General features: G+C 42.8%; 1 protein-coding gene across 5 annotated transcripts in view; it reads right to left on the bottom strand.

Moving 5' to 3' along the window:
- KANK1 (KN motif and ankyrin repeat domains 1) overlaps positions 1-24782 on the bottom strand; it is a 193344-nt gene that overhangs the window by 16824 nt on the left and 151738 nt on the right. For 4 of the 5 annotated variants that reach the window (XM_036928455.2, XM_036928457.2, XM_057498605.1 and 1 more), the window contains one exon: positions 6450-9116. In XM_036928455.2, coding sequence (XP_036784350.2) covers positions 6450-9116 — 2667 coding nt within the window. Of the gene's footprint in view, positions 1-6449; positions 9117-10717; positions 10900-24782 lie in introns of those variants that run through there. The other variant, XM_036928458.2, reaches the window with a different exon arrangement.

Here is a 24782-nt window from a genome sequence, read left to right as displayed (position 1 = left end):
AACACCTGCATCAGCATAAGACTGACAAAGGACTGCTGTCTTCAAGTAAAAAGAAAGGTGTGGCCAAGAAAGCCAGAAATAAAATGGCCAACAAAATCCAGTGGCCTCCACCCTGGCTGCCCTGCAGAATCACCTGAGCTTGGGGGGTGGAGGTGGGTGTGTGGAGACTTTAAATAGAGATGCAAAACACTACCTACAAGTGGGCCCAAGAATTGGTATTTTAAGAAGCACCCCCACCCCACAAGTGATTCAAATGTACAGCCAGGATTGAGAACCACTGAATTAAGTTAACCTCTATAAAACTGGACAGCTGAAAAGAAGTATTGAGAATTCCCTCTGATTTTAATCCATCAAATTGGACTGTGTGAATTTTTAGGAATTACTGGGGGTTTATTAATGGCCCTGGACCAGTGATGATAGACATCCATGACCAACGGTAAATGCTATCCAAACAACATGGGTACAACAACAGAAGTGATCTCAAAACACCTTCAGAATTCTGGCATCTGGCCTACATGCTCAGAATCCCCACCAGGTGGCAGCGGTTTCTGAAGAGACCACTGGGGGATCGGTGAACAGGGGAGTGAGCAACCATGTCAAGTCTTCGGTGGTTAACTCCAGCTTATAAAGACCATATATGCCAATAAAGCATGAGCTTCATTTGAGGACATGACCAGATTAGTCATGACTGAAAGACAGCAAGTATCAGAAATCTCAGTGTTCTGGAAAATAAGAACACCTTCAAAGTATGAATTCTAATTCTAAGGCACACTGGGCATTTCACACATGGATAATTAGACCAACTAAGGCAAACTATAATAAATAATATGAAGTAAAAATAGGTAACATAAAATGAAAAACTTTTTTACTTTGACTTTTTTAAGACAAATAACTCAATGAAAATAGAGCTGGAGGAGTTTTTATAGCAATCACCTCATTTCCTGACATTTATCCACCTAAAATGAGACATAGTTGGTATATGGCATTGTTTCTAAATTTGTTAGAAAACTGAATTAAAAATATATTAAAATGGATTTTTAAAGTTGCCCTGTTCGCATATTCCATCTCTCCTGGCATGCTAACCCATATTCTTATTTCTATTACCAAGTGCTTTCTGAAAACACAACCACGAACACTGTGGCCAGCTAACTAGTTGTGTCACTGTGCCAAATTTTCTGCTAGATGTGATTTGGTTTTTAAAGAACATCTAGCTTACTCATCAAGAATTAGGTCTGAAATTTCTGAATTTTTACAGAGTCTATTCAGTCATTTAGGTATTTCCCAAAGTATAAGAATTCAAAGGGATCTGAAATAATATGTCTAGTTTTTCCATACAGAAAAGGGCTTAAGCACAAATTCACCCTTTTCAGCCCAGAAATTGGTTTGGGGAATAGAGAGGAGAGATAATTCATGAAAGATCACCTTCTTTTTTTGTTATGTATTACTTTTGGGGGGAAGTATGCAGCTTTGATGGAGGAGAAAGGACAATCACTTTTTGTTTCAAGGCTCACCCCTCAGAACTCTGCCTGAATGCCAATGCACATGGTCACCAAGCTACTTACACTGAGATCCTAAATGGTCAGAGATGCAGTCTAATAATTTCTAAGGCCATTTTAATATTTTTCCTGGGAATATGCTGGCAGCTGTCTTGAATGTATCTAAAAGTGGACACTTAGAAATTAAAATGCTAGAGTGGATTAAGAATCCACATCTAATTACACATTATCCCAAGACTTGGCCCAAAAAAACCCACATTGACAGGCTGCATCAACTAATGCTGGATTAAGCAGATGTGCTCTTCCAGAGACAGCTAAGGGCCTCCTCTCCCTAAGCTCATTTCCTCCCTAGACCTCAGACGGCTTGACTGAGATGAATTCTTCAGGCACTTTCTATTTGCACTTTAGATGGAGGCTAACATACACTGCCATCACTTGTCATTCCCATTTCCGGTATACATGTCTTGGCTTCCAACTGGATTGCAAATTCTTCAAGGTACAGACCACTTTATATTTCTGCATAGTACACATGCTGCAGAAGGTGGATACTGAACACACAGCTATCAGTTGACCTGAACAGAGAAGGGGACAGAGCAGACTTTAAATGCCTTTCCTGAGATATGCATGACCTACTGCTTGGCAAAATAAACAGCTGTAGCCATTGTCCAATACCAACAACTCCCTTTATCATTTACAGGAACTCAAAGTCATTTCAGTCCTCGAAAACTACCGACCTCCATTCTTCAGCCAGAATTGAAGTGCATACTTTAGGATTCATTCAGACAATCCAAATCAAAGTAAAGACACACCTTTTTCCAGAGTGCATATGTGTTTCACTAACACCCATTAAAAATGATAAAGCATCAGTTTAAAGGAGTAAGGTTTTCAGACAAGTGTCAACTGAAATCCTCACAAAGGTGGTGGACAGATTTTAAATACTTGTAAGAGATTTCCCTCAGGGGTGAAGTGTTTTTTCCCATGGTGTGTACCAGATGTCCTACATCCCATAATTTCCATCTTTTTGAGGGTCATCTATTCGTCTTGATAATCTGATGAAAATTAAGCACTTTCTTCATAAAAATTTCAGACACAAAACTGTTTTTGAAGCTATGGGCCCCAGATTAGGAAGCCTCGCTCTATAGCTGTTTATTCCAACAGTATTTCCCTGAAATAGGGCTTGGGTGGGCCTTTTGGGTGATAGTGGCAGTGAGTGGCAGCAGAAAATCTATGAATTTTAGGAAAAAACTTTCCCACTTGAGTCTGATGGGCAGCCTGGTGAAGAACCACGTTTTTGGAATAATTCAGCTGAAAAGGGCCCCAAGCAAGAAAAGCTCATCCAACCTGCTCATGACACAGAAAGACATGGCAGCAGAAACCCTCCTCTCTGAAGTGGTGCTGAGGGTTCTGGGCAGCCAGCGTCAGAAGGCAGCTCCTCTGAGTTCCCGGTGAGCGGGCCTTTCTCCATACCATGCCATTACATTACATACCACAAGGTCCTAGAAATGCTGTTTGGATTAGCTGATGCTTTCACAGCATTTATTAAAAGACAATTGTGATAAAAAAAAAAAAACAAGTACTAGGACAAGTACATGGTATCTTAATCGAACTAAGAGAAAACTAACTAGAAACAGCATTTTGTAAGAACTTCATTTCCTTGCTTTTGCTTTGGCTTAGATCTCTGCCCACAAAATTGCTCTCACACTTACGGGAAAGACTTCACTTTCATAAATTTTTTAAGAAACCCAAGAAAACTAAGAGTACAACTATGGAAACTGGTTTAGAAAGCAGTTCTTTTGTTTGAGTATGAGGGAATAATTTTCTGTAAATTGTGGAAGGCAGTTAAGTTTCATTGTTATAGATTGTTTTGTTTGTATTTGCTCAGAGACAGTTTTCTGTTTTTATAGTATTTGTAACTGCAAGTCATTTATCTAGAATTTTCTCTCATTCTCTCTTTTCAGAGGCAACAGGGGGAAAAAAAAGCAAACCCACTCCTCAAACTAAAACAATCCAACTGATTTACAGGAACAATAAACATATTTTCCTAACATTTCTATGAAAACAGAAACTCTTTATTTTTACCTTTTTACTCCATGAAAATTTATTCAACTTATTTTATGTTTTCCCATTTTTCTATATTTATGTTGATAAAATTGTTAGTTGAAGAGGCATAATAATTTGGGGAAAAAGGTAACAGCCAGCCAGAATTATGAAGATAAAAATTTGGATTAAAAACAAAAGACCATTTGTACAATTTTTGTTTGGCAGTTTTTTGTCTTCATTTCCATTTCTGGAAGTACTAACACTAATAACAGCAATGAGAGCCGCAGTTATTGAGCATTTATATTCTGCAGACGATTCCAAATGTTTTACTCATATTGACTCACTAAATCTTCAGTTCAACCCAGCAAGGGAACAAAGACAACTTGTCCTAGCAGCAGAGAAAGACTAAACCCAGAATGTCTGGCTTTGGAGTCCAAACTTAACAACTTCTTTAAAGCACTCAGTTCATCTAACTGATAGTTTATATGCTCTTTTTAGTGATGTCAAGCTCAAATTCTCTATCATTTTTGGGGGGAAAGGAAGTCTGAAAGGAATACCTTTCTACACTCCACATGCCTTTGGTATAGAACTGTATTCCAGACTGTGTGACAGCAATGTCCTGTCCTGGACAGCGTGTACAGTAAGCAAGCCATGGGACATTTTGACACACTTTCACTCTCCATAGCTTGCAGGTGCTGAGAATCCCTGCTTTACTTTGTCAAGCTGCTTTAATTTTCGGCCTATATAACAAAGACCAGATAACAAAAACTTAAGTTCCTAACTTAATTCCTTCTTCATTAGAACTTTATAGCAAAATATTTAAAACACAAATGTGGTGTCAATTACAGAAATACTTTCAAGTTGTTCTTGAGGGGGAGCTGCCACTATGATCAAGTAAGTGCTTATAAAAGTATTTACACTTCTGTTCACGAATGCTGTAAGTCTTGCAAATTTTAGCTGATTAATTAGGTGTTCATTTGCAGGGTCACATCTAAACTGTGATGTCTGGAGTATCAGTGTGACTGGGAATAGACCAAAAACACTTGTAACATAGCCAGACAAAACCTTCTTCCTGGTCCTGATACTCAGGGTGTCAGGGAGATTACTCCAATGGTACAGCTGAGTATTTTAGGCAAGAATGTGAAACGGAAACTCCGCTTGGGGAGGAGGGAGGAAGGCTGGCAGGAAAATGCTCTTATAATGGAAGATCTACCGTACCATCTCTGTCTGGAGGTATTTATGAGCTTCTTTATTTTGACTTCAACATCTGACATCATGATTTTTAAAAAGAAGTGGAAACAGACATATTTTTAGTTACTCAGACTTTGCTTCAGTCCACATATCATTCTACTCAAAACTGACTCCCCTGTACATTTACTAGACTCCTTTGATTCCAAAAGGCAAACATCCCACATCAGCTGTCATGTCACATTTTTCCTTCCAAAATAAACTGTTTCACAGCATTTGCTAAAAACCAATATTCAGTTATTAATCAACAACTAATGTTAATTTGGAAGTAGAAGCCTAGAAAGACATAAAAGTGATCTGTTTCAGTCTATGTTAGCCATATCCCTTTTGGTTACAAAGGGAAAGAAAGAATTTGAAATTTTTGTTAATGGTTTACTTACATGTATGTCTACACTGCACATTTTCACATAAAATTAAATTTAACGCACACTATACAAATCATTTGAAGCATTTATATTCATTGTACATGTAGCATTTGGTCAGAGTAGACAATATGCTCTTAGTAGCTTCCCAAACCTCACACTGCAGTTCAGCATATCAGCAAAAGCAGCCACATTAGACAAGCTACTAGCACCACCACCGGTGACAACAAAGGCCACCCTGTGTGACTGCCTGCTAGTGACGGACACCCTGACAACCTCATAGGATGGGCGCCCTTTGAATCCCCATTTTACAGAGGACGTATAAGGAAGGGTGGTTTCCTTCCCCAGGCTGGGCTGGTTTGAGAGCTGGAGTGCCAGGAACGGATGCAGGCCTAGGGTGCCGTCCCACACTCGCAGAGGCACATGCAGCTGAGAGCAAGGCACGCCGTGTTCATGAGGCTCGCAGGGAAACGGCGTCTGCCATAACACCTCCCATGGGAATATCTCAGTCATTAGCTTCAATTTTTAAAAAAAGCAGGGGTGAACAGGAATCCCAATGAATAAAGGAAACAATGAAAAAGACAAAATGTGAGCACCTATCAGAATGAAGAGTGGGAAAGCACTCCCTCTCTCAGAGTTCTGCTCATCAGCAGCCATCCTGCACCACCCTGCCTCAAACAGCTCCCACCTGGACCACCACCACTCACTCTTCCCAAAACTGGGATTCTTTTCTTCACAGCATGTATCACCTCCTGACATGCGTTAGGTCTACTGTTCATTGCTTGTGCCCCCAGCTGGAATGTGGGCCCCATGAGGATAGGAGCCTATACCTCTGCTTGAAATAGAGCAGGAATTCAACCTTTATTTGCTGAGTAATAAATTAATGAAATCTCTCTCCCCTCATAAAAGTTTTAATTAAAAATATTTCATGCCAGCAGTTTTTTTTATTGGTGATACCCTGGTAACTGTGGTTACAGTGTAAGACTTTTTTCAGGCCATCCTGTATTAAAGAACTAGAAAATGTTTTATCAAACCAGCAGCCCCAGAAGACAGCCCCAACACTAGTTTTCTTTCCCTGTTCTGGTCCTAGCCCCCAGCCAGAGGGCCCTGAAACTATCAGACAATGAAATTCCACAGAGTTGCTTACAGATTCGACTTTTGGTCTGCATCTGATTCGTTACCACTCTACAGCCTTCACTGTGGTTCCAAAAAATGGTTCCGGCAGTTCAGAACAATCCTTACCTCCAGGGAATATGTCGTCCTGACCCTTCCTCATCCCCAGGTCCCTCAGAGAGTCACCTACCTGTGAGTTTACCCAGACCCACTTTGTGAAAGTCAGGGTTTCTCAGCTCTTCAGTGCTTGCAGACTTCATGACAGAGTTGATTGAAGATAAGGTGCTGATGAGCTGCGAGTTCAAGGAGCCGATCTGTGAGTGAGGTTCCCCAAAAGCTTCTGCCAGTTCACTGTAGTTCTCGGCCAACAGCGTCTGCTGCTCTGCCAGCAGCTTCTGGACACGCTCGATGTAGTGATCCAAACCCGTCATCATCCCCAATGGGGCCTGCGCCTGGGGGCTCTCCATCAGCTCTCCCACAGGCTCGTCCCCAACACCCACGCTCCTGCTGGCTGGCAGCCCCACGGCCAACTGGGGAGGACCACAAGCGATGGTCCTCATTTTGAGGCCCACCAGATAGTTGTCGTTGATATTTATCTGCCCCACACCTGACTCTTTGGTCTTCACAGCCGACGGCCTGTCAAACCCAGAACTGCCCGAGAGCACGGTTCCGACTCCGATGGACCGCAGCTTGGCAGAGTTGATGTCCCTGACGCGGCCTTCTCCTATCGCCACCGTCCGCATCTCCACTGACTGCGTGCTGGTCTGCTTGTCCGAGGTGCTGAGGCAAGTGTTGGTGCAGGATTCTGTAAGGGTGGCCATCTCAGTGTTGGTGAACTGGTCCACCTGGTCCAAAACTGTACTAGTGTGCCGGCTTGTGGTATGAGGCACGGCCATGACAGCAGCTTCCCCCTGGCTCACAGCGTCCGTGTTCACACTCCGGGAGGTGTACTCCCGGGGACAGCAGACAGTCACGTTGACAGAGCAATCTCCACAGCCGATCGATCGCACTTCTTTGAGATTCAGATTGGTCTTGAGGAGTGTCAGGTTGCTCACGGACTCCTCCGTATTGCTGCCTGTTTCACACACACTGACTTCCACACCCACGCTCTTGTCACACGTCTCCACAGACCTCCCAGCACATTGGTCATGCATTTCCACCCTTTCTTTAACAACCCACCGGTTCATGGGCAGCTCAGGCCCCAGCACTTTATTCTCACAATTGGGCCGGCAGGAGATGCCTACGCTACTTGTTTGCACAGAGTTCCCAACACATGTGTCAACCATGTCCACATGACTGCCAACCATTTGGTCTCTTGTCTGCACCACTGCTTCCACCATCTTGCTGAAAACAAGGGGCTGGGCCATCATGGCTTTGTCAACCTTTTTCCTCGATCTAGCAGCCTGCAGCTCTTGTTTGAGCTTAGTCATCTCCTGGTCAAGGGTGGTTTCTTTAAGCTGCACTTCCAGGCAGCAGATCTTCCTCTTCAAGGCTTCTATAGTCTGCTGTTGCAGCTCAATTTCTCTGTCAGCTTCAGTAGTCACTCCAAGCATGGTCTCTGTCACGCCGACTCCAGTATTCGTTATCTCAATGACTGTCCCTACAGCGGCGTCCTTACAGGACCTGGAGCCCCAGCGGCACACGACCGTGTCGTCCACTCTCTCAGTGGCACCCACGGCCACGGACCGGCACTCTTGGGACTGACACCCCGCGTGCTCCCTGAGCTCCGAGGAGGCCTCCCCACTGCTGTCCTGGATCTTCTGCTCCAGGGCCTGCATGTCTGCTGTGAGCTGCCGAAACTCCTTTATCCTCTGTGTGCTCTGCTCTACGCTCTCCACCTCTTCCTCCTCATAGTCAATGTATAATTCCCCACCACTTCTCCGGGCCCTGGAGAGCTGTTCCAGCTGGGACGCGTTCCCTGCGCTGTAGGACCGCTTCCTCACACCACCGCACACATTGTTCTGGGATGCAGCTCTTTGGTTTTTCAGTTGTGAGGCCAACTGCCTTTTCTCCTCTTGCAAAACAGAGATCTTCACCTGGAGCACAGGGATGGTTCTCACCTGCTCCTCAAGCTCCTTCAGGCGTTTCAGGGCAATGGCCATCTGCTCACGGATTTGCTGCAGGTGCATGGGGCTCACATTGGTCACTGGAGTGGAGATCCCTGAGCTCAGGGGGCTGTGACGGATGGAGCTCCCCATGGAGGAAGTGGCAGCAGCTGGGGCATAGCCACCATAATCCCCGTTGCCTTGGTAACCATTCTGAAGCTGGTGCATGGCAGGATTGTGGTTTCCAGAACCCATCAAGGAGGAGAGAGAGCTTGTAGAGCCCATGCCTCCAAAGCTGGCCAGCCTGGGCCTCCGGAACTCACCCGGTGCCACCTGCATGGTGACTCTCTCCTGTTCCAGTCTCCTCCGGGTCTCCATCAGGGTCTTGGTGACATGAAGGTTGTGCTTTGGGAGTTGTGGCGAGGGTGGTGGCAGCTGTCGACTCTCTGGGACAGTAAGAAAAGTAGGTGAGGTCTCCAGAGGGGCGGGTGGCCTTGGGATTGGAGTTGATGTAACCTGGCTCCTGTTCACGAGGAAGCTGGGGCACTGCTTGTTGTCACCACTGCTGGAGGAGGAGAGGGATTCAGTGGAAGTCCATATACCTTGCTGACCTGGGATGGCCCTCGTGTCTGGGCATGGCACACAAGGCTTCCGCCTCTTCTGGATGTTTAGTTTCTTGATGGTGTTTCCTTTCTGTATGTCATCCACATATTTGAGGAAATCTAAGTCTAGTTGATAACCATAGGGCGTCTCCACAAAATAAGGATCTTTCTGTTCCTTGTCATGATCTCCACTTGGAACATCTGTTTCTCCTGAAAGAGAAGAGAATATTATAGTGTCATGTGCATTATACATAAGGGTAAAAACCAATTTGTGTATGTTGCTGTGCAACCAGCCAGTACGACTTAAGAGCTGGCAGGCCTATGTTCTAAACCTGGACCTATAATTTAACAGCCGAGTCAATGAATTAAAAAGCCTCTGGGAACTTCAGTTTTTCCCCTGAGCAAAAATGGAAATACAACTATTTAACTCGTAAGGTTGCTAAAGAATATTCTACAATAATGATTTTAAAGAGTCAAGCACATAGTTAAGTCCTTACTTAAAAACTTAATTTTTTAAAAGAATGCATTAGAAGACTTGAAAGCATTTTCAAGTAGATCACTTCTTTTGTCATCTACAGTACATGGACATATAGAAAGCAGTCATTAAGACTCCCATTTTATAAAGCTTAATATGAGGCACGAGAAGTGAAGTCTCAGAATAACAGACCGAGTCAGTGCAGATCCAGGAAGCCTGGGATGTGAGTTTTCTCAGCCACTCTGCTTTTACAGACTGACTGTACAGCCTTTCAAACGGTGGCCAAGCGTGCCCTGGTGCTTCCCCACCTCCACAAGATCACAGTTTGCCTTGACACCTTTCTTGCAGTGACAGCTGAGACATGAGGGACCATGAGTAATTAACTCCAGCAGCATGGGTGCAAGAATACAGTCAGAGGAGAGCCTTCAGCTCTACTTTGTGTCTTCCATTTAAAAACAAAACCAAACCCCTGTCCCATCTAGAAGAAAAGTTTTCTCTTCTTTGACTTCTTTTGGACTAAACACTACCTCAAGAATGCCGTGGAATCAGTGATATAGCCAAAGAAACGCAAAGGAGGATGGAAATAATGGCAAACCTATACCCGCTAAGTGCAAGATCACATGGCATTTGGTAAACGCAACTTCAGGCTAAACCAAACATTTAGAGAAGGAAACACAAGAACCTTTCAAGGCACAGACCTTGCTGCTGACTGAACTGTGCATTTTAATTAAAAAGCAAGACCATTTTTGTTTGTTTAAACTGTAGGATTAAGTAATGTGTTTTCCTAGAACCATAATAACGAGCTCTGCATTTTTAGAGCCATGGAAAGGACCCAAAGGCAGTGAGTGAAAATAAAAGTCACTTGTACGCCTACCCCTATCCTGTCTACAGACGCCTGCTGGCGGCTATCAAGGTCCAAGTACTTGCAGCAGTTTGGGGTGCCTGCCTGCCTTTCCTTGTCTCTACACTGCACAACGTTTACACCTGATAGTGTAAACCTTTTGCCTCCGTTCCCACCCTTTCCTCCAAAATGCTGGAAAGTACAAAAGACTGCCAAGCGGAGGAATAAAACAGTTTTCTTCCTGTCTCGACTTAAAACAGTATTACATCGTTCCAGCTGTTAAAATTAAAGCACTAGATTTCATTTTTAAAACACGTGGTGAAAGAATTCTGTCTGAAAGAGGTGCTCAGCACCATCACTTTCTAGCCCTGGGTGAGCTGAGGAAGAGCGCCTGTGTCCGGAAACTGAGGCTCATACTAATAGAAAGTGTCTTTCCTTCTCTTCCCTTTTTAACTACACATGGACAACGCGCTCGCTCAAAATATGCTGCCGGACCTGTTTTCCAGTGCTGTCTGGAATGCCGCAAGCCGGGAGAAACTGCAGGCCCGGGTGTCAGAGACAGGCGGATCTCACCGACCCAGGCGGCTGCTCCAAACGGGGCCGCTCGGGACCCGGCGGGGTCGCGGCCCCCAGCGCTCCTCCCGCCGCGGCCGGGGCGCCAGCCGCGCAGAGGAGGCCCAGGCCGCCCGCCCGCCCCCTTCCCCGGCTTCCTCCGGCCCGGAACCCTACCCGGCGCCCTCCCGCCCGCACCCTTACCGCACGCCCGCTGTGCTTCGCTGGGGCCGCCCGCCCCGCTGCCCCGCTCACCAGCTTGCTCGCGGCGCGCCCCGGCTCCTCACCCCATAAGGAAAGGAGGTCCGACCTTCGGGTAAACTTAGCCGGGCCACGCGCGAATACCATAGGCCGAGTTTTCACCAATGAGTCTCCCTCCGCTTGGCGACACCACCCCCAGCGCACTCAGCTGTTAGGCATTCCCTGCTTTCTTAATGAAAACAGGAAACCGCGATCTTTTGAAAACGTGGGTTCTTCATTCCAGTGTTGCCAGGAGTAAAAAGTAAAGCCAGCAATTTAAACATCTGCACAGAGAGCCTCTGTCTTTGCTGTGCCAGTCATTTCTCCATGAAAGAGTTTGTGTTCCTTGTGTGGAAACTAAGCAGCTTCGTCCTCGGTCACCTGGGGAAGTTGGGGTCACAGTCGGCCCCACTGCTCTCTGCAGGTTCTGAAAGTGCGCACCAGCCCCTTGGCTCCAGAGCACTGCAAGGGGCTCTCCTCGGCACTTGGTTATAACGAGTAACAAGTCATTAACCTTTAGCATTAATCTCAACTGAGCCTGTGCCACTGATGATAGTTTCTTTTAAAAATTTCTTTTAAAAAATCCACCTTTTTCCAGTCACAAAAGTAGTTCATGCTAAGTTAAAAAAAATAAAAGTCATGTGTACATGCCATCTAAAGAGGAAAAAAAGGCAATCACATCCCACCATCTAGTGGCAATTGCTAATATTTTGGTATAATTCCTAGATTTTTCTATTTCTTAACATAGTTACTTTTCCTTCTCAAGCATTTTCAACAGAAAAGATTAATTTTTGTTTTAGGTATTTCTCTTCAAAAATGTTTTTAAAAATGCACTGATTTAACATCAGGACTTAGAACATGACAAAACACATCACATTTTTAAGTGAACCATAACTGGCTCATGTTTAGTTATTTCTGAAGTTACAAAAGGCATGCTTCATGCTGAATTATCCTTAAATGAACTGTGTGGGCTTCTAAATCTAGGAATCAGGACAGGTTAGAATTTAACCATGTTAGGCCTGATTATTTCCTAATACTGCTTAAATCAGACTATCCTAAGGACTTGTAATCCAAATTTCATTCTCCAGCAACTAAAAATACAACGTGTGCTCCCAAGGTGTCATTTTTACAAACAACTGTCCCCAATAGGAATTGTTCTACAATTAAAGATATCTTGTGTCATTTATCTCTTGCTTTCTAGCATACCTTTATATACATTAAGACAAATATGACACTTACAGGGCCCTGATTAGTTTTCCGAGCTTCTTCCATGTATTTCCAATATTTTATATACATATATCCAATTTTATTTCCAATATACATATGTATATATTTCATATATGAACATTTAAATATTTTTCATATACATATATCTTATCTCTTTGTACTAGGCTATAAGTAACTTCATAGCAACAAATTTAATTCAAAAAATTTTCTTCATTGCTTCCCCTTCCTAGCCACACACATCAATTAACAAGATGCTGGGGGAAAAGTCAATGCTTGAAAATGTTTACTGAGGGAAGAACTGAATATACAGAATAATACCATAAACTTTGAAAAAAATCTTAATCCTCTTTAGACACAAGTTGCTTATTTGGCATTAGAGTTAAGGATAATTTATACATGGAGCTATTTCAGTAATTATCTTTAGGTTGTGGAATCATGGACGGTTTTTATGTTGTTCTTTATATTTTGTAAATTTTTACAACACATACGTATTTGTCTTTTAAAAAATATGATTACAAGAAGTCACTGTTTGGAAAGCAAGAGGAATGTATTGAAATAAACTCCAAGAAAGTTCCCTTGGAAAGGGCAGATGGAAGTTCATTTGAATGGGGCAGCCATGGCAAAGACAGCCAGCTGGTCCTCAGTGTGTTATCCCATTCTTTCACATTAATAGAACTCCCTATGTTTAGCTAGATAAATATAAAGACTCTGTTTCTTCAGCTTCCTTTACCATTAGTATGCTCATAAGTAGAAATGCCATGTAGCAACCCCCCAGAACCACCCTTAAAAGACACAGGAATAGCTTTAACCTCCTCTTTTTGTTCCTTCTCCATCCTACTGCCTGGAATGCAGATGTGATGACTAGAACCCTAGCTGCAATCTTGGACCATGAGTTCACAAATAGGGATGGAGGAACAATGTGGTAGAAGGAACATGGGTTTCTAAGAGCTCTGAATATCACAGCTATTATATTACTCCTAGAAAGCCCACTTCCATGCTTTTGTGTGAAAGAGAGTTAAACTTCTATTTTGTTTAGCCATTCTATATTTTGGGTCTCTGTTGCTTGAAACTAAACTGAATTCTAATGGATATATCAGTCTCTTTCCCATATCTTCCCTTTCCCTCACAAAAAAATACCAGATCTTAAAAACAAGAAAAATGCTAAATTAATTGGGGAGATGATATAATAAAATTTTTTTATTATAAAAATTTGTTAATTCAAGAAAAATTAAGTGTAAAAACAATATTAAAAAAGAATCAGTGAGATAAAAGGAAACTCTTAACTGCCTAAAAAGCTTTTTGGATTAACAGAGCTATGTTTGCTTATACATAGACTAAAACCACTGGCTATATCTGCAAATGGAATCCTGAAAGTAACAGCTTCCAACTAAATATTCTGGAATCAGAGGGCTGTCCCTGGTGTTTACAAGAGTTTTCTGAATGTCTGGAAATCCAGTGATGGAGGCTGCTCTTGGCACCACCTCTGCCTTCATTATATAGCATTTATTTAAAGTTTAATTGGGTGCAGAAAATGGTCCTATTCAGTGGAAAGAGTAGGAGGAAGGATTTATAAGAAATAAAATGAGATATGGTCTAGCTGGGAGACAAATGCCAAGCACCCTAAACATAACACTAATTGAGATCAGTTACAAAGGCATATTATCAAGAACAATATGATAGTATGTGAATAAGTGATCAAAACAGAATGGTATTAACCAGGAGGTGAGTTCAGAAGACAAGGGAAGTGATAACAGAGTAAAAAAGAAAGAGAGGTAGACAGTAAAGAGGCAGGGCAGAGCTTGTTTGAGCAGTTTCAGGACAGATGAAGTTAGAAGGGGTAACTGATTATAGTAGAGGCCACCAGATTTGGGTCCTGGACCCAGGGAATCTTGTCCATTTAGATTCTGACCCTATACTTAGGAACTAAAAGGCATCAGTGAAGATTGTCTTGACAACTGTGTATGGATTAGGCTGAGGTAGGGAAAGAGATTAAATTCAAGGGGACTGGTTAAAATGTTATAATCTCCAACTATGATGGGAGAATCAAATAAATAATTTACTCATATACTCAACTTATATTTATAATCAATATTGATTTTAAAAAGCAATCTTAGTAATATCCATCCATCCATCTACCTACCTACCTATTTTCACTTACTGTTTAACAGGCACTGTTCTAGAGCTGGGGAAACAGTGTGAACAAGAGACAACGGCCCCACTGTTACAAGGCTCACAGTCTAGTAGGGGAAGGGGTGTGCATGGAAAACAAAACAACAAATAAAATTCAAGACACAAATGAGGCAAAGAGGTGGAATCATCAGAATTTGTATCAGTGCGTTCAGGTCAGGGGATGGGCGGCTAACAGTGGGCCACACGGCTTTTCATGTTGGCAACATCTCTGAGCTGACCTACTTCCTAGAAACCAAGGGGCTCTGAGTCCCTTTCCTCCCTTCTCTACCCCAACCCAGTTTGTACAGACTTCCATTTGGAGTAGCCAAATGCCAAATGTGACAGCATCAACTAGTAACAACCCTCCAAGTCCAGAACAAATTCCCGGAGAGAAGTTGAAATCAACAACTGATGGTAATTCTCCTCTTGATTTATCTATTTACCACCTGTAAAACCTGGGTCCATGAGAGGGACCCAATTTACGGCATCAAGAACAACTTAAAATTTTCTTGCATTTTTTTCCTACATTAAAGTGAAATGGAGATAGGGATATTTCAAAAGTAAATTCTTTTAGATTCACAAATATTGTATGATTTTAACACTTAAAGGAAACTAAACTTACTCTCTAGGCAATATTTGCTTTGGGAAGACATAAAAATTAATGTACTTCCTTGAAAGTAGAAGATTAGAAGGTAGTAGTCAGAGTACTAACCTGCTAGTGGTGGTTCTCAACTGGGGGGGATTTTGTCCCTCGGGACATTTGGCAATGCCTAGAACATTTTTGGCTGTCACAAATACTGACATCCAGTGGGTAGAGGCCTGGGATGATGCTAAACTTCCTACCAATGCACTTCAGCACTCAACCAGCCTCTGTGAAAAGAAAGCGTGGCTTGAACCCTCTGTCTAACGCTCCATTGCCATTTTTCGGTCTTGACAAAGCCTGTGTTAAGCTGCCAGGAGCTGAGCTCCTTCACTGCAGCAGGACAGTCCCATTCTCTCCAACAGAGAATTATCCAGTCCAGAATGCCTAGAGGCTAGCATCGAGGCTGAGAATGACTGTGCTCAATTCAGTGAGCCAAGTAAAAAAATTCACATATAGCAATTGAAAATCTGGCCATACACGTTGTGCTCTTCAAGTCTTCGGCTCCCCAGTGGGGCCACAATATCATGCTCAAGTGACAGGGTGTTAAACATGCTACTTTTGAGTACGAAAACACAAAACACTTTTCTACACACTCTACCAGAGCAAACCATTCTTTAATACGAGCAGAAAACTCTGGAGGTTTCTGAGTTAACATGTCCTGGTGGACTTTTAAATGGGTCAAACTCTGATATTATTCCTTTATTAGTTAGGATACAAGGACTTCTATGTTCTGGTTTTATGGCTGCACACTCTAGGCCCAATTACTGACTAATGGGGCCATGAAAAATAATTACATCCATGTGCTACAACTTCCACACTCTCTTTCTGTGTTTTTCTTCACCAGATATTCTACTTGACTGTTAAAACTGAAGACCTTTGCTAATTCCCATAACTGTATTGTCTCCACTCACATGAAGCATGAAGACTTTGCGTTCAAGCTGAGTCAGTCCCTGAGAAGCACGTAATTACCATAGATTCCCATATTTCAAAGTGGCAGAGTGCAAGCATCCTGCTGTTGGAAGCAGTCAAAGATTCCACATCAGCTAAGGCTGGGAGGCAGGAAGGAAAACCAGTAGGATGAGCGCAGGGAGAGAGGTAAGTTCTCAGCAAGTTAATCACTCAGCATATGAAAGTGACTGAGCTAGCAAATCAACTCTCCTAGGCATGCAACAGTGGGATAAAGAAGGCAGCCAAGTGGAACAGGGCCTTCTGAACAGGCTTAACAGGAAACTTCTCCTGATGACACTGTTAGCATAAGACTTTCAGACCTGTGGCACCTCCCTGTACCAAATCTATGTGAGAAACACCGTTAGAGAACACATGATCGAAAGGAAAACAATGTAAGTATTCCTCATTCTGTTTTATGTATGGCAGAGGAGACTCTCTCCTGCTTATTTACTGAAGAGTTAACTTTAAGCCTGTTGTTTTCCCCTCCAGTTAACAAATCCATCTGTTCTCCAAATGATGAGTACCCACAGGTGTGAGGGCCGGATCTACGAAGGCTGAATCCCTGTTCCATGGAGTTTACACTACCCACCTCATTTCAACTAAACTTCTTTTCAGGTTGCAGCTGCTTTAAACAGCTACCCAATTGCTTCATGCAAATAAAAAAAATGACAGCATTAAAGAAAGCAAAAGTGTATACCAGAAATTCACAGGAAACACCGGGCCAACTGACGCATCATATGTAGCATACCTGCAATGTTACAGGCTTGATTGGTTGATAAGGATACGTTATGACATGGTATTGTTTTCATATCCATAACTCTTCATAATGTCTTTTGGCTTCTCCCCACTAAATCTTCATATTTCCTCTCACAGCTGAGTGTATCTCTGCTTTTTAACCTATGCCCACAGGCGTTAACCTGCACGCTACCCTTCTGCCTTTCATTGTTCCCCTTTACTACCCTCTCCATACTGGCTTCATATTCTACCCCGGCCCCAACCCTGGGGATGCTGATCCAGGGAAGATGCATGTATCAGACTAAAAGATGGATTTATTCTTTCATTCAGTAAATATTTCTTAAGTACCTACCATGTGCCAACACAGCTGGGGGTTAAGCAAATCAGACACAGAGCCTGTCTGGGTAAACTTTCAAACTACAGGGGGAGACAAACACATGGTTGCACAAATGAATGAACAACTGTGGCAAACACTTTGAAAGTAAAATACAGGCAGAATGCCAGGACACAGTAGGGACCCCACCTGGGCTCGGGGAGGGAGTGTTCCGCCACAGCGTTTGAGGAGTCCACCAGGCACGGTGAGGGTGTGTGTCTGCAGGGAGATAGAGCTGGGAAAATTCTGGGCAGAGGTACTGGCATATGCAAAATCTGCCACTTTTAGGAACTGAAAAGTGGGCTTTGCATGATAACAAGGGAAGTCCAAAGTGAGGCAGAGAGGGGACCAAGCCCCAAGGTCCTGGGAGTAGGTTTCTGGTTCTTTTGTGCACTGGGAAGCTGCTGAAGGGTTCTAAACATGGGAGTGAAATGATCAGATTTGCATTTTAATAAGCTTGCCCTGGATGGACACTGGAGCCTGTACTCAGCTTCTCTTCAGCGTCTGCCTTTAGGTTCTCCATGGACCGTTCCAAGTTCCCATGAATTGTTCTCTCCATATCATGAATTCCTTTGCATTGTATGAATTTTATCACCCTGAGTAGGTAATAAGTGCTATCACAGTGTCAAAACCACCAGAACTTAGAACCTGCATTTAAGAAGAACTTCCCAGGGCCTACGCCTTCCTCTGAAATATTGAGGAGGAAAGTAAGAAGGCCTAACAAATATCAGCTACTCTGGGCTGAGCTAGAGACCAGGATCAGGCTATGGACTCATCCTCCAGAGCTCTACCCATGACCTCATTATGCTGTTAGAAAAGAAAATATTTTTTCTTTAAACAAATGGATGACTCACTGCAGAGAAAATGATAGGACTTCCTTTTCTGAAGGTCACTAAAGTATGATAAATCTAATCTGGGAGGGACAGGTGTGGCGTGAGTGAGGGTCAGATTTAGCTCAGTGAGATGCAGAGCACAGACTTGCTCTGTATGTGAAACTCTAGGATGTGAACAGCAGGGACCGAAAGGGTCTGGGAAGCAAAGACGATGGTGCGGGGAGCTGGCAAGTGTCTCTGAGGAGGAGAAGAGACAGGGCAGCCTGCTAGTCTAAGTACTCCCAGCCCTAGTCCCACTTCCTCATCCACACTGGACCAGGAGCCCACTTACCTAACAGGCAAGGCTAAAGACAGAGGATAAGGCTGGGAGAGTGGGGAACGGGGGAACACAAACAAACCACTCCGAAAATTCAAGACTTCTACCCACTAGATGTTCTCTGACAAGCTCAATTTCTGGTCAGCTTGCCTCTAGAGGCACCTGAGCATCACTCTCCGTCTGCTTGACAAGGTTCTTGCTGTAGGTGACCCCTAGTGCCTGAGGTGCATACAACATCTAGAACACAGATACCGTGGGCTGCCTACGAGTTATTCTCAATTGTCAGCACACATCACATGAACTATTTAAAGACAGTGTCAGGAGTCTGTCTGGCTCAGAAACTCTTTTGGGCTCTCACTGTCCAAATCTGGGATAATTAGACCATCAAAATAATATGATTTATGATGGTAAGACATTATAATCCAGTGAATAACTCAGGTATCTATGAGTCCATAATGTTACAATAAATAAATACAGTAGAGTGCCAACTAATAAAGAAATGATGGAAATAGATAATCATCATTTAACAACCCTTAGAACAGTGGCCAATTCAGTCAGGAAGCAGCAATGGGCCCTAAGGCTTGTGGGCAGAGACTTCCTATCAAAGAATAGATATTGGTACAAGGTCACAATACTGCCCCACCAAATACTTATCAATCACAAAGGGAAAAATGGTCACTCTGCAATGCAGAAAGCTGAAAGCCAGCCACCTGGACCAGGCCATCAAGGCCAGCGTCACATGCCCCTGATGTCATGCTCTGAGAAGAGCACAGCATCATTTCTATTGTGTTCCTGTCAGAAGGCATGGTGTGAGTCTGGGAATATTGATGGATCCTGAGACATCCTATAGAAAGGAAATTCTCTTTTTAAAACTGTCAAGGTCATGAAAGAAAGGAAAGGCTGAGTATTGTTCTAGATTGAACGAGATTAAAGAAACATGGTATATGGATGTGTTTGTACACATGCATATACACACACATGTACACATGCAGAAAGAGATGGAGAAAATATAGTAAAATGTTACCTGTCAGGGAATTTGAATCTGGGTGAAGGAGGTAGTTATTTTACAAATTTTCTGTAAGTTTGAAATTATCTCAAAATAAATGATACAAATAGAAGACAGACATAGATGGTGATCAATAACCTTCTTTACCTTGTGCCATGCCTTTTGGGTTCATGAATGCAGGCATCCAGACACCAGGACCAAGGCCAAGATACCACTGTTGCTCATGTGCACGTAAGACAGCCTGTTTTTGTTTTTGTTTTTTAAATCAGAGGCTGATGCCTCTGATTTCTCCTATTAAATATTCTTTGAGGAATTTCACACTTCTTTGCAGAATCCCTGGAAACTTGAAGAGCTTCTCAATTATTTATCTTGCAGACTGATGTGCCAAGAGCCCCATTATAGAGAGTAAAATCTATAAGCTCCTTTCTGCGGCATTGAAGTCTTCAGCAATTTAGCCCCAATCCAGTGCCTCCCAGTTTCCTCCCAATCCTTAACCTACCAAACCTATCTGCTTTTGCCCATTCTGTTCCCTCTACCTGGCACACTCTTCCCAACCTCTTCCATCTGTCAGAATTAGCTGTGTTGTCCTGGTCCAACCCAAGACCACATCCTTTGTAAAGTCTTCACTTATCCCCAGCTGCTCTGTCATGGAAAGAACTGGCCACCTCTGCCCTCCATTCTCCTAAAAGAGTTTGCCTTTACATACTGCCCTGTGTCACGGTCAGCAGGCACATGCCTACCTCCCCCAACAGACCAAAGGTGTCTTGAGGGGCAGGAACCAAGTAGTATTTCTTTATCACTCCATGCTAGGTACACGGTATGCTCAATATTTACTGAAATGAAAAACCTCACATCCAGGCATCTACTGATTAATCAGGTATGGTAAAGTTAGAGATGTAATGATTAAAAAGCAGGCATTCTGGGGCCAGACTGCCTGGGTTTGAATGCTGGCTCTGACACTTTCCAACCGTTGCAAGTTAGATTCTGTTCCAACTGTGTAATTGGGAAAATAATAGAGCTGGTTCACAGTGTTGTTGTGGACCATTTAGAATGATGCCTGCAGTCTGTTATTATTATTTACTATGATCGGATCACCCTCTATTTTGTGGTGAAGCACACAGCCCTGGTGTCCGATGATCCAGCACACCGCCCTCCACCCTGCTTTTTCCTCTACTCTCCACAATCCTAGGGTTTGAAGTGTGTAGCCAGTGAGTTCACCAAAACCTTAAGGATTAAGTGGGATTTTGCTTCCTAGAGTGGGTGAGGGAGTTGCTGGCTGGGCCCTAGGGGGGCTGTGCAAGTGTATGCGCACGCATACTGGGTCGGGGGAGCAGAGTGGGTGTGCTTAGCTGTAGAGGGAGCCCTAGTCCACGATCAATTATGCATAGGAAGCAGGTAAAATATAAGTAGACAAATATACCCCAACCTTAAAATGTGTATGATGGCCTTGTAAAAATATTTCCTTCTCATAGTAAGAGGACAAAGAAATGTATTAATTTTTCTGAACAATCTTTCTTCTGTCTCTACTGAAGTCCTAAGAGTAAAGCATTCTTTAACATACTGTGCAGAGACGTGTGCTTTAGAAACAGTGAACTTGCCTTCTCAGTAATATCCAGAAAGGCTTGCCCAATTTGGAGAAGGTATATTCTTTTTATTTTTCTTTTCATAAAACAAGGACAGCAGCTCCAAGTATTTCCTAGTTCACGGACAAGCAGTGGGCAGCATGAGTCTCGAACTGCACAGTACAGCGGCCAGGTTTCTATGCATAAAATGAGGGGGTTGGTGGGACTCAACAATTTCCAGGACTTTCTTTTAGACTCTGACCTTTTCACCATACTTCACACTGAATCTCGTGATATCTCCTGCTATGTAAACAAGTGAAGAAAGAAATTAATTGCACCAGCTGTCAGACCAGATGAGCTCAAGCAGACAGTGCCCGTGGCCTTGCTCTCTGCCCAATTCATTCGGCAGCCCCTTTCCAGTTGCAACATGACAGCTGGCATAACCTAATGACCCCAAATGCAGCTTCCCTTTGCTGCATCATCAGTCCTACTCTGGGCCTGCCATTAGAGTCCAGAATCCAGGCTGCAGGTGAGCGGCAGAGAGGCAGGAAAGTAGAATGGCATGAGCTGTGTCTTAAGAAAGGGCACATTGTGCTCAGGAAGCATGTGATGTTACAGCGGCCTTAAGGTTTACACAATGGCCTTCTCCTCTGGGATTCATGCCAACTGTAAGATGCAGCAACTCTGTACCCCAAATCTGTCTCCAAATAGCCAAGAGGCCACGGGCACCCCATGCTTGCTCTTCAGCCTAGGCAGTGCTGATTTCTAAGTCCACTGTCTAATTTAAAGAAAGACTGCTGAAATATAGCCTAAATTTGCTGGGTATAAACAGAAGAGAACTAGCTTGGGGACTACCTGCTGTTTTCCAAACTTTCCTCAAAAATAACATGCTTCTAAGTGAAATTAAGAAATGTGCCAGTTCACAGGGCAATTTTGTGAAAAGCAGAGAAGTAGCACAAGCTAGGACATTGGAACAGAAGGGGCTTTTCTAACAAAAACACAGTTTTGGGGGGTTTTCTCAGGGGAAAGAAGGGTGGGTGGGAAGGGGCTGAAATAATTGTGTGAATCCTAGCCCTTATTTTGGCTTATAGTGTTCATATATGAAAAAGAAACCAGCTTTAAAGGCACATTGAGCAGCTCCCCATTAGAAAAATAGCAAAAACCAAATGACCAAAAAAGAGATTTAGCAACAAAAAAGGAAATTCTGGAACTCAAATATACCATAAACTCAAAACGCAAACCTTAGCATATTTGTATGACTTTCCACTACCATGACAATGACAGCCTTATGTTATAGCTGCAGGTAAAGCTGAAATTGTCACTAAACAAAACAGCAAGTACTGCACTACCCTTTCCAACCTATAATAAAAGCAAAGTATTTTTAATAACATACACAGCTTGAGTTTGTATTTCACCACCCTTACCCAAACATCACTCTCTCTCCCTATTTTTCTTTTTTTGGGGCTTTCTTACTTACCCACCCAGAAACAGAATAACTGTGATTTTCAGCGAGCAGGAAGCCATGTCTTAGGCATATTTCCCTTGTCATTAAAGGGACTACACACATTATCAGGCAGAGAGCCCAGGAGCTGCTACAGAGAACTTATTTATGCCCATTTGGAATTTCCTGACCAACTAACAGCCTGTTGGCCACAGGGTTTAATTCCAGGACTCTCTGTGTCACTGAGACAGCAAAAACTACCAAAGAATGGAACTGCTAGCAAGGATCTAAACAACAACAAAACTAGGTAAAGGCAGACCTTTTTCATGCCCCTTCCAATTTTTCAAACTACCCTCATATTCTTTAGACATAAAATGCTAACCTAGAAATGCAGCTATAAATGTGTTAATTCTAGGAAGAACTTAGATAGAAAGACAGCAAATGTTTCCCATTCTTCCCTCTGACTTATTCCCTCTCTGCAACCCTCCAGGGCTGAGAAAGGCCCCCAGTCTAATTTGAGCCATGGTACAGCAGCCCTCTTAGGAAGGAAATGATTTAGTCTTACACCGACCCCAGGCTGGGCTGGAGGCAAGGGGTTCCTTTTTTGGTTTATTCTTATTGAACGCAGCATGAGATTTAAAAGCTAAAAACACTCCCATTTGTAGACCACTGACTCAAACTTTTTTTCCCAAATTCCCTTAAATATTTTGTCCAAATTAGAGCATGACTTTGGAAGAAACAGAATTAGTTCCCAGACAAGTGCATTCTGATGTAGGGTGATAAACTTTTGTTTCTGTTTTAAATAGTAAGAATGATATGTCCCTCTAATGGTTTAAATTCATCACCTTGGGAAAAAAAAAAAAGGAAAAGGTTCTTTTAAAACTGTTCTTCACCTGCACTAAGTACATTGGGTAAATGTGACTCTAGTAGAACAAGATTTACTGAACTCTTGTCTATGGGGCAAACAAGCAAAGCCAGTTCAGAACAATAAGACAGAGATTAACAGAGATTAGAGATGACTCTAAATGGCCTGCTTTGTAAAATTCAAACCGGAACAGCTACATGGAGAGAAGCAAAGTTTTATAAGCATCTGCTGATCTGCCTAGTCTGACTGGTTAATCTTCTAACCTGCACACACCTACCTCCCTCTGTTTACCTTCTCATTCCATCCTCTGCGTCTGCACCTGGCAGCTGGATGCGTTAAAAATGATAATTTTGGGGACATTTTTCCATGTGAAGATACAAAGATCAAACTTTTTAAGATGATGTGAGACTCATCTGGGCTTGTGTTACACCAAATAAACTGATTCAAAGAGAAATAACAAACTAAGAAAAAATGTGCAAGTGCCAGATACTTTGAAATATATGGTTTAAATAATTCCAAATTATTTACCCAGCAACTACCAAATTATTTACTCAGCAACTACATTAGACAAGAGATTTGAGTTAGGCCTAATTTTTCCTTTGGACTTAAAACAAACCTCTTTATTGAGATATTTACACACCATAAAATTCACCCATTTTAAGTGTACAATTTGAGAGTTTCAGTGAATGTATACAATTGTGCATCCATGACCATAATCCAGTTTTAGAAAATATCCATCACCCTAACAATTCCTTTGGACTTGTTTCATCATTTGCTTTTAACAGAGTAATTCTTGTCTCTGCACTTTTGAGAATATTCTGGCACTATTTAGTCACACTATTACATTCCAAACTAGGTTTTAATATGAAAAGTCTTGATCTTAAAAATTAAACTGAAGAAAACATCTGCTGCAATGTTTCTTAATCCTGCAAAAGAGTTTGCTGAATTTTTATTTCATAAATATTAAGAACTTAAATATTAAGTAATAAGCTTGTAAGAACATAGATTATTCTATAAAGCAGTGGGAAGCAATTACTTTGTAAGTGAGCTTCTATGACAGTGAGGTCTAGCAGAAAAAGTCACTGTATGCAAATACATGTCTAGTTCTTTATCAAGGATGACAAGGGTTGCGATGGGAGAAGAATGACAAACAAGAGCTTCTTCTGCCTGGAAACTGTCAGTGACAATGGGTCCCACTGTTAGGAGAAAGACACACCTATCTGCCTTTACTCTCTCTTTCTAATTGTATAAAAAAAGAAGCCAAACAAGATCTGGGAGGATGAAGCTACACTCTGGGCTTTTCCTCTGACAGGTGGGGACTAGCCAGAAAGGCGACTCCCAGGGAGAAGGGAAATGGACTGACTGTAGGGAGAAGACTTCTGCGATGCCAGCTGGCTGAGAGCACTCCAGCATGGTCTTTATCCCCAGGCTGGGGGTTGCAAACCAGTGGATGTGAACCCACAGTTCGTCTGATGCTTACAGAACAGGGTTACTACTTCAAGACATTTTCTCCAGAGGGCCTGACCCCCAGTCCAGGGATGAAATGAAGTGGTGAGTGGCACCAGGGAGATACATTTTGGACATCTTGAGATGTATACTTCCTGACATACCCTGAACGTGCCATCCTCTCCCAGCATGCTCCTCTTCTTG

This window comes from Manis pentadactyla, chromosome 3, assembly GCF_030020395.1.
Source record: "Manis pentadactyla isolate mManPen7 chromosome 3, mManPen7.hap1, whole genome shotgun sequence".
Classification (NCBI taxonomy): domain Eukaryota; kingdom Metazoa; phylum Chordata; class Mammalia; order Pholidota; family Manidae; genus Manis; species Manis pentadactyla.
Note: the sequence above shows the minus strand (reverse complement) of the source record. Positions and strands in the feature narration are given on the sequence as shown.